Below are 16,736 nucleotides of genomic sequence, written 5' to 3'. Positions count from 1 at the left end.
ACATTCTCAATAGGGTATTCACCACAATTTAATCTTGTAATCAAACAAAAATCTTGCAAGCAAAACTCCACAGTGTTATCTTCAATTTTTTAAAGCACATTTTGTCCGTCGAGACAACTGTCTTCTAATCAAGTGTGAAGTAGCTGTAAAGGTATTTTAGTCATTTTCAGATTTAATAAGTGTCCAGATGGCCATTCTTTAAATAAACATAGACAATTAGATGATAAAGTTTCAATAATATGGTCTATAGTTTGTAGATTAAAGTAGAGAGTGATTCTCAAGGTAGGCTTCCACATTTCTTTGGAAATAATTAATTATTCTTTTTTCTGTTTAATGCAGAAGAATTGTTACAACTATACAACATAACAACTTAGAAACAATGTCATATATATCAGGGATAACTTCTATTTTTTCCTTTTTTTTTATTTTGCTTGATGAACCTTCATGTTTTGAGGCTCTTTTTACCCTTGTTTCTTTTGGTTCATTTTCCATGATGTCTTTTTTGTCATCCATTCGTTAAAATTACAATAAACACGTTAAATCAATGAACTAAACACTAATTAACAATCCATCAGTAATACAAACATATTACTAATAGACCCTAACTCTAAGTAATGATTCACAAGCCTAAAACAATGCATGATGAAGAACATATTACTGATAGAAACATATCACATAAAAGGAAGAAACATATTTCAATGGAGTTACGACCAAATGAGAAACAAAAATAATACATCAACCCAATGAACTAAACCCTAACAATTTACCATCATATCACTGATAGACCTTAACCCTAAGTAATAACACACGAACCTAAAACAGAGCATGACGAAGAACACCATTTCAAAAAAAAAAAAAAAAAAGAAATCGATTTCAATGGCAGATGAGAAACAAAAATTACACATTAACTAAAGTTTATGAGTAATAGAAATAACTTACATGAAAAGCAAAGAGATCGTAAATGATGAAATTGAGAAATAAAAAACGATGTAATACATTCAATCATACACCAAAAGACCAAACGAAACAGGAAGAAACGAGAAGACGAAGCGTAAGCGAGAAGAAATGAGAAGACGGAACGTTGAAGTGTTGAAATGGAAAAGACGAAGCGTTGAAGTGTGGAACTTAAGCGTTGGACTATTATTTTGGGCTTGTAGGGGCATTTTTGTCTTTTAATGAGAAAATTTATTGTAATTTTTTTTAACTTTTTGCTATATCCTTAATTATTTTGGGCTGAAAACCTATATTTGAGCAACGCTTAAATGAATGGCAAGATGATGAAAATTTTCATGGACTTTAGGTGGGCGTTTGGACTCATTTGCTTGCTAGGCTTGCTAATTTTCTACACTATTATTTTTGGATAGAGTTTCTTCCAAATTCTCAGAATTAAATCTAGTATTGTTTGCGAAAGAAGAAGAGAAAGTTTCAATTACGGACGGATTAGGGGACAATTTCTTTTTTAGTTTAGACATCATGGGAAGAGAGGAATAATCCAAAAGTTCTAATAGTCTCATTCTAATATAATTCTAAAAATTCTTTGTCTATGTTAATCTTTTTCCTTTTATCATGGTTCAAAATCATTTATATCAATTGATCTAATTTAAGAAATCATAATCAAAATTACTTCCTTAAATTTATGTTCATCTCATTCAAAATTCACGGGTTAACCAAGCCACACTCGTATCCAAAAGAATGATATGAATATAAACATTAAGAAATTATAATGAAAAGATTTCGCAAATTAGAGAGATAATCATGATAAAGAATTTTGATAAAGAAAAAAATTAGAACTAGAGAAAGAACTAAAAAATATTATTAAAAATTAACTATCATCCTTTCCGAATACAGAAGAGGAGTTTACTCCATTAAGAGAGAAAGAAAGATATAGAAAGATGAGCAAATGCTCCAATACTATTAAGGTTTAGATAAACAAGTACTACGTAGTTTTAAATATCAAATAGTTAACAAAAATATTTGAAACTTTGAAACTTGAAATAAAACGTTACTAGTTTCCATCTAAATTAATGGCAAGAGTATCTTTTTACTAATCTTGAATGAGTTCCAAAATCTGAGAGACATTTTTATAGAAAGGGAAAAGTTTGGAAGCATTTATTTTATAATTTTATTATCGATATCAAAACTTTCCATTTACGGATACATCAATACACGAACTAATATTTTCGTCCTGCTGGACCAAATGGGGTTAAGAAAGTGAAAAACACTAGACCTTCCAACTAAGTTTCAACTACGTACTACTACTAATAAGCTTCCTGGCAACTATTTCAACTACGTTTCACCATTTTGGTAGATATTAACTCAGGAAACATATGTTAAAAATCACATATTTAATGGAATAAAAAGAAAACCTCATCACCGACCATGAGCAACATGAATTGCCAGAACCACTAGATTATAAAATTAAACATTTCAGTTGTGATGGAAATTTCAATCCCAACCTCATCAAGAACATTCACAAGCTCCAAGTGTTTTGTCCAGCAAAAGTTTTACTTTTATTGCACATTAAAAAAAAAAAAAAAGAGGTAAAAGAGAACGAGTGCTGTAGAACTCCAAGCTTGGATTCACCTAACAGGAATGCATCTGCAAAGTCGTATTAAGAAGGAAGCATCTTATGAATATAACTCTTAACATATCAAGAAAAAGTTCTATATCATTATAAAAATCCATCCAATTGACAAATTACAATCGAAGTTAAGTGTAAAATGTTATTTTATATATAATTCCCATTTTCTTTATTTCATTTTATTTTACTTCTACTTTTTTTTTTTTTTTTTGACGAAACCAAGCTTTTTATTGAGAGCTTCTTAAACTTCCTCACACGATTTCTCCACCTCCCTAAAGATCGTGTTATTCCTCTCTAGTCAAATGCCTACAAAGAAACTAGCATACCACGAAAACTTTGCCCTTCTCTCGAAATAGAGAACTAAGATTCACCTCCTCCAACTTAAAGTAATCAGCTCTAATCCGGGTCAAACATAAAACAAACAAGCTTGTCAATCATTCCAGATAGATTGCACAAACTCGCAACCCCACAGCATATGGTAAAGGTCCTCCTCCTGTCGGCTACAAAGAATCAGCCATAGCAATGCAATATAAAGTACACGCCACACAAAAGTCTGACTTTCTAACAAATTTTAACGTTCCACTCTAATGTTCCAAAGAATGGAGAAGAGAAAGGGGTAGCCAGCGTGGAAAAATAATGGAAAGAGAACCCAAGATTTGAACTTACTTGTAGGAATGGTTATACATGTGCAACCAAGGAGATGGGTGTTGACTAGGAAAGAGGGAAAAAAGAACAGCCACTTGTGTTGTCTCTATCAGAAAGAGAAAATCAAAGACTAAAGATTTGGAGGAAGGAAGTATCAAGGCCAATGGATGCAATCTATTGTTCATGCGACGTTAAAACCACAAAAAGAAACAATGAACATAGATGGTGATCACAAAGAAGGGAATTAGAAGTAATAGCTTTCCAGATGTTTTTTAGCTAAACAGAACCAGACCAAAGTAATCTAAATACAAATCAAAACAAAAAGATCTCTCTCATAAGGAACCCATTCGAATTTAAAGACTTGCAAGAAGATGCAACCGGCAGCCTCATAGCTATCATGCCATAGTAGTCCAAAAACCAAAAGAGGCTCGTCCTCGGCTGAAGAATCACATTAGAATAATTCCATAAGCAGCTATTATTGACTTTAAATGATCTGGAATTTCGCAAGACCTGGGGATAAGAGCGAGTTGTAGAAGGCAAATTGACAGATTTTGGCTCTTTCTCACAATGAAACAAGGCATTGAGATCTGTTTCTAAAGGGTCAAAATTTTTCTCTCTCGAGCCCTGTTGACCTATCCAATTGATCCACTTCCTCACTACCAAGAACACTGAAAGATGAAGAAATCTTAGTTGAAAATAGCATATTGGTCCGTGAAGATGATTGTCTAATATTAGAAGGATAGTCCAACCGTCTCTTTGATGCATGAAGAGTGCATAACCACAAAAAGAAACAATGAACACAGATGGCCAAGGTTGTTGCTAATACTTTGTTATCACTAATATTTTTTCTCTCCAGTTTCAAAGAAAAAACTATTCCCTCTCCTCTCTTCCGAAAAAATTGTGGTCATTAATTTATAAGCCAACAGACTTCAGTTAAACCCTATCTCTCCTCACTTACTCAAAGATAACCAATCCATTTTATCACATCGCTTGGAAGAGGAACATCTGTGTAATTTTATTTTTTGGGCACCAAAACTGAAAAAGATAAAAAGTTCATTTCAGCTCTTCCACTTCATTACTCATGTAAACAAACTTCTCACCATTTCTCCAAACCATGAGAGATCAATAATAACTCAATAGAAGTTTTTTTGCATTTGCGCTCAGGTTTCACACATAAAAGTGTAACAATCTTCATTCAAGCTGCAAAAATTGCTTCACTCCTCTCAAAGATTTAGACATTCAACCATTTCTTTTATGAATTCATCTATTCAATTTGATCGTGGTACTCCTTCCATCTCCCATTGTGTCTGATGACGGTTCAATTGTTCGTGTGAGCAGTGAGGAATATGAATTTCATTCTTTGACACCAGTGACAAAAGCATGGTTCTCAGAAGAACAATATGGGGAAGCTTAAGTGAACTATTTCAAAAATCAGTTAAAAAACTCGATGTCCACAAATCAAAAGTAAGTTTTTCTCTCCTGTCACCTTCTCAAATTCCATTTGATCTTTGCTCCATAGTGGAAGCTTGTGGGCTCCAATTGTGTAAAGTTTCTTCCCTGTTGACTCTGCGATGAAATTTTTGGATATTCTCATCGCGACTTTCATTTTGTGTTACCTTTAAGGGATAGGTGACTTTTCCTAGCATATTTCTTTGAAAAAGTTCCTTCAAAATCAAAATCTGGTTTTAGAGTTAATTTAGGAGAAATTGGATCGATGGATAAGATCCAAATGTTCGTGATGGAAGTCTTAGTTTGAATATGCTGAGGCCTCGGTTTCAATGGTTTGGAAAATACTAATTTGGCATTACAGGCCAGTTGGGGCTGGATATTTCAAAAGATAATTATTTTTTGTGCAAAATGGCAAAAAGCATCCATGGCAAGTTGAATCTCTTTTTTTTTTTTTTTGGTTTAAGCTTGGCCTTGGAAACAGCCCATTGGGTCGCAATTTCTCTCTTTCTAGACGGTATTTGAAGGATGATCAAGCACTGGATTTTCAGCATTCATTGAGTTCATAAGAGGGTAAAAGACTGGTTGATCACCATGTTTTGTGCACCTGAAGTCTGTTTTCCATAACTCTCACTACAAGCATTTGGTTGCCTCTCCTCCAATGGATATACTTCTCTATTAAGTCTTGTGAAAGCTTCCATCTCACTTATAGTCTCCCACATTTTGTTATCTTTGTTTGGTGGTTATTGAAAGGTTTCAATATCTTATCCCTGGGTACTGTTTTTCAAAGAATCAATGAATTTTTCAAGACAAGCAACGGTACATGACATATTTTCAATGAAAAGTATTGTTTCCTTAAAAAAACCCACCAATTGAAACCCATTTAGAGGGTGTATGGACCATAACTACTGAAAATGGCTTCTGTACCACAAAGCATTAAGCTCCACCAAGAACTTCCATAACCATTTTACTAGATGGTCCTTATGTAATCTCAAGCTCCAATCTCTAACCTCCTAGTTCCACCATCTTCACCACAACCTCCCACCTAACCAAAGGGGACCCTCACCCCTCACTGACACCTTCCTACAAGAAAATATTCATCTCTCTCTCAATATTTTAGGTAACTAATACCAGAATTCTAAACAAAAGATAAAAAAAAATCGAGAATCCCACTCAAAACCAACTGGACAAGAGTAAGTTTTCCTCCTTTAGAGTCTTAGACGATAATGTTATTTTCCCTGCAAACTGTTCCTGAATTTGTTTCCATAAGAAGATTGAAGAAAGTTTGATTCTTCGAATTACCACCCAAAAGAAGTCCTAGATAAGAGGAAGGGAACTGACTCACCCCACTCATTTCCAAAAAGCCTAAGAACTCAACTTAGAAAGACAACAGTTTAAGCCACTGGAGCTATTGCCCATCCCAAGGTCAGAAATAACTTCAAAAAGACATCAAACCAATAAGATCAACAAAAAAAAAAAAAAGATCTTCCCCTGTCCATTGTGATAGATGAATTAAATCATTTCCCACCTTAAACTCCTTTACCACCATATTCTCCACGCATAACAGCATGAACATGGTTAGAACATCTAGCACTAAGATAAAGAGAAAGGGTGATAGAGGAATCCGTTGCTTAAGACCCCTTGAAGAAAAGATTTCGCCTCAGAGATTTCCACCGATAAAAACGGAAATTTTACTAACCTAATACAATTTCAAATCTAAGCCTCCACATATTCCCAAATCCCATTACCTCTAGGACTTTATCCAAGAAGTTCCACTCCACATACAAAGATTGTAAAAAAAGACAAAATGCTCCAAACAATAGTTTTAAAAAAATAATAATCACACATCGCAATGTATGAAGGAGGCACAAATTTTTAGAGCATCCCGACATAATGGACAAACTTGACCTAGGAAGATGAAGGAAAAGAACAGATTTGTTCTCTTCATTCATTAAGATGGCATTGTGACAAAATTTATAATTAAAACACACAGATAAGAGGAAAATGAATATGTACGATTCAATTCAAACACGAAAAAAGTTTCATGTGACGGCATGGGAAAGAAAGTATTAGAATGGAAATGGAAGCGAGGAGATGGAGAAATCACCGGTAGGAGTTAATGGGTGGCGGAGGATGCATCGGAATGGTGGTGGTGAGAAGACGAGGGAGAATTGATCCTGTTGTAAACTTGCTCGCCGACAAGGTAGATGCCGAAAGCAACGAGGGCGATGCCGAGGCCAGGGGTGGCATGACGGAACTGATTGGTAAGCATGGGATGCTTCCTCCATTCATCTCTCCTCCTGAAGAACTCTCCCGTCGATCCCAAAGGCTTATTCGCCATTGAAGATTGCTTGCTCTGATTTCCTTTTCCTTCTTCGAGTATAGAGATCCAAATTGTCCACTCCCGACTTTCCCTTTCCACTCTTCCCAGTTTTCAGCCTTCTCCTCAACTACACTAAAATTACTTTATTACCCTTTCTTTCCAATATGCTTTCAACTCGGTGCTATTTAGTTTAAGGAGAGGATAAGTTTATCTCTTCTATTTAGCTATTTAGTTATTAGGGTGACATTTGGGTGAAAGATTATCTAGAACTATAACAATCATATATTGTTAAAGATAAATACGATTAATTTTTTTTGCTATAATGTTTACTATGTTCTTATCAAACTAAAATAATTTACCCACTAAACACATATTATTATAACCCAAACTAAAATAATCTACACCTCAAACACAAACTATTCTAATCAAATTATAATAACTTAAGACTACTATATATGTCTGATCGTAGATGAGATGTTTGAAATAATAAAATATATACATCTCTACATCTACATATGCATATACAATATAAAGATGCTATGTCACACCCCTTTCCATACCGCCTCCTCTCTTAGTTCGAGAGACGGTGTCAAGCCAACAAAAATTGTTCTCTACTCAACAATATATGCTAACCCTACTTCTAATATCTTTACTTGAATAACTCGTAGAAGCAAAATAACAAAATTCTAAAAAATAAGTATTAAAACAACTCGAGTGCAACCTATTGAATAAGAAATTTTGAAACCAATTACAAATTGTCACGTCATTCACTAAAATAATTATATTTAGGATTAACTAAAAATTGGCATGTGTCCCAAATTAAATCTAAAGACAAGTTGGACGATTCTAATGATGTCACATGTCTTTATTATGACAGTTGGATCAAATTAATTACGTTTGTTCAATTAAATATTATTTACTTGGGCTAAAATTCAATTGAGCCAAAAAATAAGCTTAATTTAGCCCAAAATTTAATATGAGTCAAATCCATGTGATTGAGCCCGTGGCTATGGTCCATGAACCAGATCAAGCCCAAGTCTATAAAAACCCACGAGGGAACTCTATAAATAGAGGAGTTGGAAATTTTTGAATTCAAAAGGTTTAGAGAGAATTCTCCCAAGAGCAAGAAAACTTCCAAACTCCTGAAGTCGACCACCCTCGAAGATTGAAGCTCCTTTGAAGATACAAGCTTTATTCCAAGACTCCAACTTCAAGAACATCACGTGTTTCGCTTCCTCAAATCAAGCGTAAGCATCCAGCCGAGAGAGAATCAGATGATCAAATCCTAGATATCGAACCACATCGCATCAAATCAACATAAATACAACATCAACACAAGTTCAACTCCACAAACCAAATTTCTTCACACTACAAGAAATCTGGCCTTTAATGTCGGTTTAAAACCGACATTAAAGGCCTTTAATGTCACTTGGCGACCGACATCTTTGCGAGCGTTATTAAAGGTCTTTAATGTCGGTTGGGCTTTAATGTCGGTTTATAACCGACATTAAAGGCATCTTTAATGTTGGTTACACACCGACATTAAAGGCCTTCAATGTCGGTTATAAACCGACATTTTAGAAGGTGCTATTGAAGACCTTTAATGTCAGTTGATCTTTAATGTCGTTTATGAGATATCTTTAATGTCGTTTTTCCACCGACATTAAAGATGTCTTTAATTGTTTTTTAACCGACATTAAAGATGTCTTTAATGTCGTTTTTAAACCGACATTAAAGACACATTTAATGTCGTATTTACACTAGTTTTTATGATGGCAAAACTGACATTATTTGGCTTGAATTATATATAATAAAATACAATTAAATAAACAACCAACAATTGTAAGTGAAAACTCAAAAGTATAAAGATAATATATAAGATCGTGATTAATAACCAACGTGTATATGTACAACAGAAGGTTCCTCCACTAAATACATATTCATATTTGTGAATGTAACGACCTCAAATTCAAGAACTAACAATTGAATACAGAACATCATTCACAAAAATGAATAAACATACAAAAGTACTCATCAAGCTGTTTCAATTCACGAAGCCTGCAATACAAGAATGGGTCAAATAATCAGACAATAGCTTACAAAGTTCATCTTCAAAACTAGTTAACCAAGATCAGAAATCTCGTGTGAACACAACCCATATTGTAACGAACATTAAGATAGTCTTACATAGACCATAGTTTCTCTTACTTACAAAAACCAACTCTCTCTACCCACAACTCAAAGTTAACTATATCCTAGACATATTCAGAAGACCATATATACACTTAAGTACGAAGCGATTGGAAAACATACTGAAGAAAAGACAAGCTTCTCTAGTAGAGTGATTGTAGTGTCTCAGGCTTGAGAATACAATCTCTACCATGAAAGTGGAAAAACAACTTGAAAGGGTGAGCTGAAAACCCCATCGAGTGATCAGTGTTAAAACAAGCGTTCTATAAACTGTTTAAGCCATAAGCTTAGCAAATATCTTAATAATTCAACTCAACAAACATTTTTAAATAATTTCTTAAACACTAGCTTTTCCTTGTTTATAACCTAAGAATCAAATCCTCAAGAGATGGCAGAGCTAAATAAATACCAAATCCAAACCTCAGCCACAATAGCAGAGTAATATCAATACTATTGAACTAACCTCAGAGATGGGGCATCCCTAACTCATCCTCAAGGATAGGCATCCCCACTCAAATCCTTAGAGATATGTGCCCCTACCTTAAAATTCCTCTATGCATAATGACCTATCCTGCAGGGCTATAAAAATAACAAAATAACTTGGTATTGACTAAAGTATGCTTAAAATTATGAACTTTTCAAACAATAGCTCAACATGTTAAGGATCCTCTTGCACTTAGCAAATTTCAAACCATAACTCATGCTTTTAAAACATTTGCAAACTCGTAAATCCAGAATTCATATCAAATTCCTTTTACTAGTCTAGAAATATATCTCAGTAAATACATGTTTGTCAAATAGCTATAAATACCTTACATGCTTTAGAAATAACTTATAAATCGGATTTAACTAAAGCAAGCTAAAACTTTTGGCTAGCAAATACATATAGAAATCTCTATTTGAAATTTATTTTGTCACTCACAGATACGAGATAAGTCCTTGACTTATAAATTTGCCCAATTTTCTCTTAACCTGAAATAATGATAATTAAATCCAAAATAATTCCTTGGATCCAAAAACTATCCAAACTTTACTCAAAAGTTTAAAAAATGTAAAAAATGCCCCAAAATGGCATTTTGGCATGGCTAGCACACAAGCTTAGATAGCAGATTTATAATGTGTCATGCAGGGTCTTGGGGCCTGGCCACGTGCTAACCTCATGCACTTGTGCATGTCGCGTGCCCCTTAGCCCTTTGCCATGTCGCTTCACGTGCATGGCTAGCCGCGTGGTCTTGGCCTATGCCACACGAATGGTTGGCTGCATGGCCTTGGCTATGCCACACTCTTCTCAACTGTTGAGAGTGTCTCGAAGTAGTGGGAGAGTTGTTCATCAGCCTGGCCATTACTTGGTTTACTAGAAACTCAAGTCGTCATATCTGATTATAGCATCGAGGATCAATCGACTTATAAACATGAAATGTTATGTATGAGACTTGACATTGGCTACTTAAAAGGGATGGATTGCAATTAAAAATATTCTATTTTTTTAAGAAAACAAAAGACTACATGCTCGTGTATGTTGCTAAAGATCTGATTCTTACTGGATACACTAATTCTAATTTCTATACCGATAAAGATGCTATAAAGTCTACATCAAAATCAATATTCACTCTAAGTGAAGCAGTGGTGTGAAGAAGTATAAAGTTGAATTGTAATATCTTATCCGGGTAATTATGCATCGTGGTGATGTTGGAGTAACCCCGATACTTGTTGAGCAAATTATGGTTTTTTTTACAAAGTCCTTCATGACTAAAGTGTTTAACGGTCACCTGTCACACCCCCTCCTGAATCACTGCTTCAACCTAAAAAGTGATGTGATGTCAACTAAAACTATACACCTTTGGAACAATTTCAGTTAACCCTCGAGATGAAAACATAACAATTGCGAGCGAAAATCTTTAAACTTGATAAAACTTAAAAGCATGGTGTAACCCATTTCGAAATGATCTTTTATAAATACTATGTAAACAATAAAAGTGCAATAAGAATAATTTTTACAAACATGACAACATTTCTAGTAAATCATTTCCTTCTACGACTGAAAATCGATTGACCTGGCAACAGTATGTCTGGCATGCAGAGCCTCACAATTTGTACCTGGAAAGAGGGAAAACATTTTGAAAATAGAATGAAAATAGAGTGAAGCCTTGCATGAAAATAGAATGACACATCCACCTTACTTAATCCAATTTTAAATCTCCTTAACCCACTTCCTGCTTCTAATTTACCTTCTGCTTCTAATTCACCTCCTACTTGGCCGCAAGAATGCATGTGATTAGCTTAAGACACTTGGATAAACTTTTAACCGATAGCCATTAGTTTGCCACGTAACTTGTCCAAAATGTCAAGCATTACTCCATGGCTTCTTTCCATACCATCCTTAAATGCCTAGTCCTATCGTTTCCTTGCTTCTGACCTAGTAACCTCCATGCCCTTTCTCACATAGCCTTGTCAATTGTCTTGCCTACTATCCTCCATAACTACTAGCTTTCTCGTCTAACCATCAACACGCGTCATGCTAACCTCTTAGAGTCTTCTTGCCTAGCATCCTTTATCTACTAAGCGCTATGACATGTCATTTGGAGGTTATTCTCATGGTTTGGCTACCTAGCTCATCCTCCAAGAGCTTTGAGGTTTTTCAACCACCATTTGACTGCCTAATGAGTGTCATTTAAAGGTTATTCTTGCACTTTTGACCTATCACACCCCGTCCCATACACACCCTTTCTTGGTATACGAGATGCGACGTGACTTGAGCATCCTTGACATGTTTAAATGCCAAAGACACTCAGTCTGGAGTTCCTTAAGCTTTTCTTAATCGCCTAAAGATTTTCTTTTGTCTTAACTTATAACTTTACAAATACTTTTAGTCGATATAAATACTTAACACAGAGAAGTAAACCAAACTAACAATTTATTAAACTTCACTAAGCGTTTTACAATAGCTTTACAATCATAAACATAAATATAACTCTTAAAGCTTAAGCTAAAATGCCTTGGTAGCCTTCTTACCTAGCATGCCCTTCAAACTCCTCTTACTTGGCCTTAACGCTTGATTCCTGGAAGATGAGATTTAAAACATAAGTCTAAGAGACTTAGTGAGGTTTTAGGAAATCCTTTTCGCAATACCTTTGTAAATACCATTTCATATACATAAAGTAAAAACATCAATTTCTAATAACATTTCATTTTGCATAACACACATTAGTTACCAAACATTCCTTTCGCCAAGGATCTTGAATCATTCTCTACGCTAGGACACATAACTTTGCGTTTAGACTATTGTAATAACAACATTCGAGAATACACAGATTCGTCCTTTTTGCTCAGGCTAAGATGCAATGGACATCTTTTATACATTATCTTGCCTCAATTTACCATGTAGCCCCTTTCACCCCATGTTGGCCTTGACTCCTTATGTGCACATAATAGTTTGCTCATTTAAAAAGATGTAACTAATGGTTTGAACACCATTTCATTTTAAAACATAATAGCTTTTTATATAAATCTCTTTAGAAACATTTGCAATGAAAATCATCAACGCATAAATAAGAAACTGGAATTTATTTAAACATTTTAAAGAAAACACTCACAAACTTAGCCTTAAACCCAAAATACTCTTCTTCCTCCTCTTCTCGCTTAGGCACTTTGGCAGCACTTCAGCTCTTTAGGTTTCCTCTTGAATTGTGCAACATAACAACTTATAGTTTGGCTTCAACCCCTATTTATACTATTCTCCAAGCAAGCTTACTCATCCTTAAACTCTTGCACTACTACAAATTTGGGTTTTAACGACGCAAGTTTTGCGTCATAAAGACTTTCAACGACACAATTTTTGCGTCATTGAAGCCACTGTCAAGAAAGGCTATTTAACGACACTTTGAAAAACGTGTCATTAAATATGCTTAGATGACACAAAAATTATGTCATTAATACCTTTACCTTGACGCAATAAATATGTCATCGTTATCTATAACCTGACACCAATATATTGTCATCAAAACCCTTATATTGATGCAAATCATGTGTCACCGTTATCTATACCTTGACATTGAGAGGTTCTCACGCGCGACATCACAGAACGTCTTGCCTTAGTGCCTAGACGTGCTCGTAAAGGTTCTCAACACCTCTTGACCCCCTAACATGTCCAAAATGCCTAGTCCTTCAACACTTAGCCAAAAACCACATAGTCTTCCTTCCCTCCTTCACTTGGCTGCCAACCTCTCAAGTTCTCAACACTTAATGTAAACCTTAAACCTAACCTTCCTTAAGAATTTCTAAGTGTTAAAGGAGTGTCAAAGTTTAGTGTTGATTTGTTGTATGTGTTGTTTAGGTTACCCTTTTGAAGAAAGTGTTGAAGGAAAATTTATGTCGGAATTTATGTCCTAAAACTTGGACTTTGTTATTTGATTCAATAAAATTTATTATTGAATGCTATAATCTTAAAACCAATAAATTAAGGTCTCGAGGTTATTTTACTAAGTTTGTCGATACACTTGAACTTTATATAAAGACATAAACATGGATTAAGTTCGAGTTAATAGCTTAAATAGTCTATAGTGTATGAATAAGGTTGGGCGCCTTATTCTGGAAAAATACTATGGATGCAGCCTGCTCCGTAGTTAGTACAAACGATGTAATCCTGAATCGTTCATGTAGAGACATGGGAGTGGGGATGTCCTATGTAAATGGTTTGTATAAGACTGGAACCACGAAATAGTCACTTTTAGTTATAACGCCATAAACTATAAACTGACTATTTTATTTTAAATGACCTAGGTAACTTAATCTTAATCCTGAGCTAACTATGGACTTCTGTTCATTCAGTAGTATCTTTAGATCTGCATAGGTGATGGCAGCTCATCATCGCTGGCCTAATAAGCCTCCCATTTCAGGGATAAGACCGAGTGGATAGCTAGGGACATAGGGTGCAAGACGGAATTCACTCCTACCCACTTCTGAGATAGTAGATAGATTGTTCCCTTAAGGATTGAATCCAAGTCTTGAACAAGAGGCCCAACCTTCTCATTGGTCCGAGAAGGATTCAGGTTTATAGGTTGGACCTTAAAACCAATTGTTCAATAGTGGATCAATGGGTTTTAAGGAGCAAGATGTAATCTCGAGGGTAAAACGGTATTTTGACCCAATCAAGATTACGAACAACATGTGAAGGATCAACTTACTCATCATGGTTATATTAGCTGGACAGAAATATATCTATAGTGAGGGGAGTACAACTTTGAGTCTTTAGTAAAATGACTCATTAGTTAACGAATGTCGATTAAGCTTGGTCTAAAAGAGTTTAGCCAGTTAATCTCGAATCGTTGGAGCCCATGATCTATAGGTCCATTAGGTTTCCCTACTAGCTCATATGGATTCAACTAAGAACGATATGTTGAAGTAACTCAAATTGTTCGAATTAGAAAAAGAGAGAGATACTGACAAGTATATATTTATGTTTAAATATGATCTAAATAAATATGAATATAGATTCATATTTAGAAGCTTGGAAAGTTGAAACGGTAAAAAATTGTAAAAGTCAAGATGTTGATTTTTGACTTTGAAAAACAAAACTTTGACCGGATTTATATTCAAATATGATTTGAATATAAGAATAATGAATGCAGATTCATACTCGAAAGGTTGAAATTAGTCAAGACGGGATAAAATAACAAAAATTCAAAACGTTAACTTTTGACTAAGAAAAGTCAAAGTTTAAGTTTGACTTTGACTTAATTGGTCAAATGACCAAATTGTCCTTTGACTAATATATTTATTACTAAATGTTAGTGGGAAATATGACAGCTTATAATGCAATTAGAAGCCACTAATTCCATTAATAGTTAATGGATTAATTAGATGTTGAGATTTCATGAAATAAATTGCATGCATTTTACATGTAATTTTCTTTATAAACTTCCATTTACAGAATGAGAAGAGAATGATGATTTTTATGAAAAATCTCTAAACGATACACCTTCCTCCTTCAATCTCTCAAAGATTTTCTTCATAAAAACGAGTCCCACAACTCGATTCTTAGTCCTGAGATTAGTAGGTCAACATAGTGGTTGTCCTTTGCTCGTGATCTTCAGGCAGAGAAGAAGTTTTGGAACGAAGTAGAAGTTGAGAACTACAAAGGTAAGCTCATTGTTTACCTTCTATTTTCTTCGTTTAGGTCTATCATTTAGTTACAGCATGTTAATTTCTAAATCGTTTAGATGCATATAGAGTAAAGCATGATCCTTGTCTTCCGCTGTATGTTTCTCTGATGGTTTTATTCCAACAATTTAAGCATTGAGGAGTTGAGAGGTTGTCGACCAAGTGAAGGAGAGAAAGGAAGACTAATGGTTTTTGGCCAAGTGTTAGAGGACTAGATGTTTTGGAAAATGTTAGGCGCCAAGGCAAGGTGTAGTATATGTTGTGCGTGAGAACCTCATAAGACATGTCCTCGACGGCCAAAACACACATAAGTGAGAAGGCTAGGCTTTGAGAACAAGGCGTGCTAAGCGTCGAGACAAGCTAAAAGGAGCAATGAAGGTGAGATATGCAACTAAGAGCAAGCGAGGAAGGTTATACGACAAGGTAAATAGTCAGTAGGTGTCAAAAAGTAGAATGATAGTTATTGGTCTCACACCATCTCTTGGGCTAAAATAAGAAGGTCTTGGGGGAGTGTGGCACACATCACATCAAATCAACATAAACTTAATATGTATACAAATTAAACTCCACAAAACACGTTTATCTGAAACCTCGTGCGAACATGGTATATTTTCTAACTCATTTTGGAAGTTTCTTTTTAGAGTATTTTTTAACTCTTTTTGAAATTTTAGTGGCATTTTTAAAATTTTTTAAACTTTAGAAACATTTTTTATACAAAGTATATATAAAGTTGAGGGTCTTTTTTATAAATTAGCAAAAAAGTATTTAGCTTTTGGGTCATCTTGTGAAATTTTCCTAATTCCCGCGGGGCATGTACCAAAAAACTCTAATGCCTGGGAATTTAATGAGGTTATCTGATGAGGTTCTAATGCTTGAGAATCACAAATGCCAGTGTTTGGGATGCAAAATTTGGAAATCTGGATTTCTGATGCCTATGTTTGGGGTGCTGGTTTTGAATTCTTGGGTTTATCTAATTTGTTTAGTTTTTTTTTGAATTGTACATCCCAATTTATCATGTATTAAATTTGAAATTTTTTCATAAATATAACAAATGGGTAAAATATTTATGGCTCGTGTAACAAAATGAAAAAGCGCATTAAGTTGGTATTTTTTTAAATATTTCAGGTTTGTCATTCCTTTTTATCGTCTTTTTCTCTTCCTATGCGATCTTTTTCTTTCCATTGTCTTTTTTTTTTTCATACTGTTATTTGATTCCAGATCATGTATCAAATATAAAAGATCTGTTTCTTTCAAATCAAGTGGTTATATGTGTAATAACACGCATTGTTGGCGGCATAGTTGATGGGATATTTTTTTTTGTATTTTTCATTATGAGCCTATTGGTTTTTTCTGTTTTTGGAATTGTTTTATACAATATAAATATTTTTCCGC

General features: G+C 34.5%; 1 protein-coding gene across 3 annotated transcripts; it reads right to left on the bottom strand.

Moving 5' to 3' along the window:
• Window positions 1-2,380: 2,380 nt before the first annotated feature.
• LOC103499369 (NADH dehydrogenase [ubiquinone] 1 beta subcomplex subunit 3-B) lies at window positions 2,381-7,112 on the bottom strand. 3 transcript variants are annotated; one of them, XR_539801.3, is made up of 3 exons: window positions 6,780-7,112; window positions 3,248-3,332; window positions 2,505-3,074 (listed from the first exon to the last, which is right to left on the bottom strand). XR_539801.3 is itself a non-coding variant. In XM_008462359.3 (2 exons), the coding sequence occupies exon 1, from the start codon at window positions 7,011-7,013 to the stop codon at window positions 6,789-6,791; it is 225 nt and encodes a 74-aa protein (XP_008460581.1). In that variant the 5' UTR covers window positions 7,014-7,106; the 3' UTR covers window positions 2,381-2,598; window positions 6,780-6,788. The 3 variants fall into 3 exon arrangements, 2 of the variants coding, with proteins under 2 accessions (XP_008460581.1, XP_008460580.1); XM_008462359.3 differs by lacking the exon at window positions 3,248-3,332 and having other exon boundaries at window positions 2,381-2,598; window positions 6,780-7,106; XM_008462358.3 differs by having other exon boundaries at window positions 2,505-3,332.
• Window positions 7,113-16,736: the final 9,624 nt, after the last annotated feature.

The sequence above is a fragment of the Cucumis melo genome, chromosome 10 (genome assembly GCF_025177605.1).
Source record: "Cucumis melo cultivar AY chromosome 10, USDA_Cmelo_AY_1.0, whole genome shotgun sequence".
NCBI lineage: Eukaryota > Viridiplantae > Streptophyta > Magnoliopsida > Cucurbitales > Cucurbitaceae > Cucumis > Cucumis melo.
This window is presented reverse-complemented; position numbering and strand designations above follow the sequence as displayed.

Excerpts from the sequence above, each read along its gene's own strand:
- LOC103499369 (XM_008462358.3), bottom strand. The coding sequence starts at position 7,013 with ATGGCGAATAAGCCTTTGGGATCGACGGGAGAGTTCTTCAGGAGGAGA.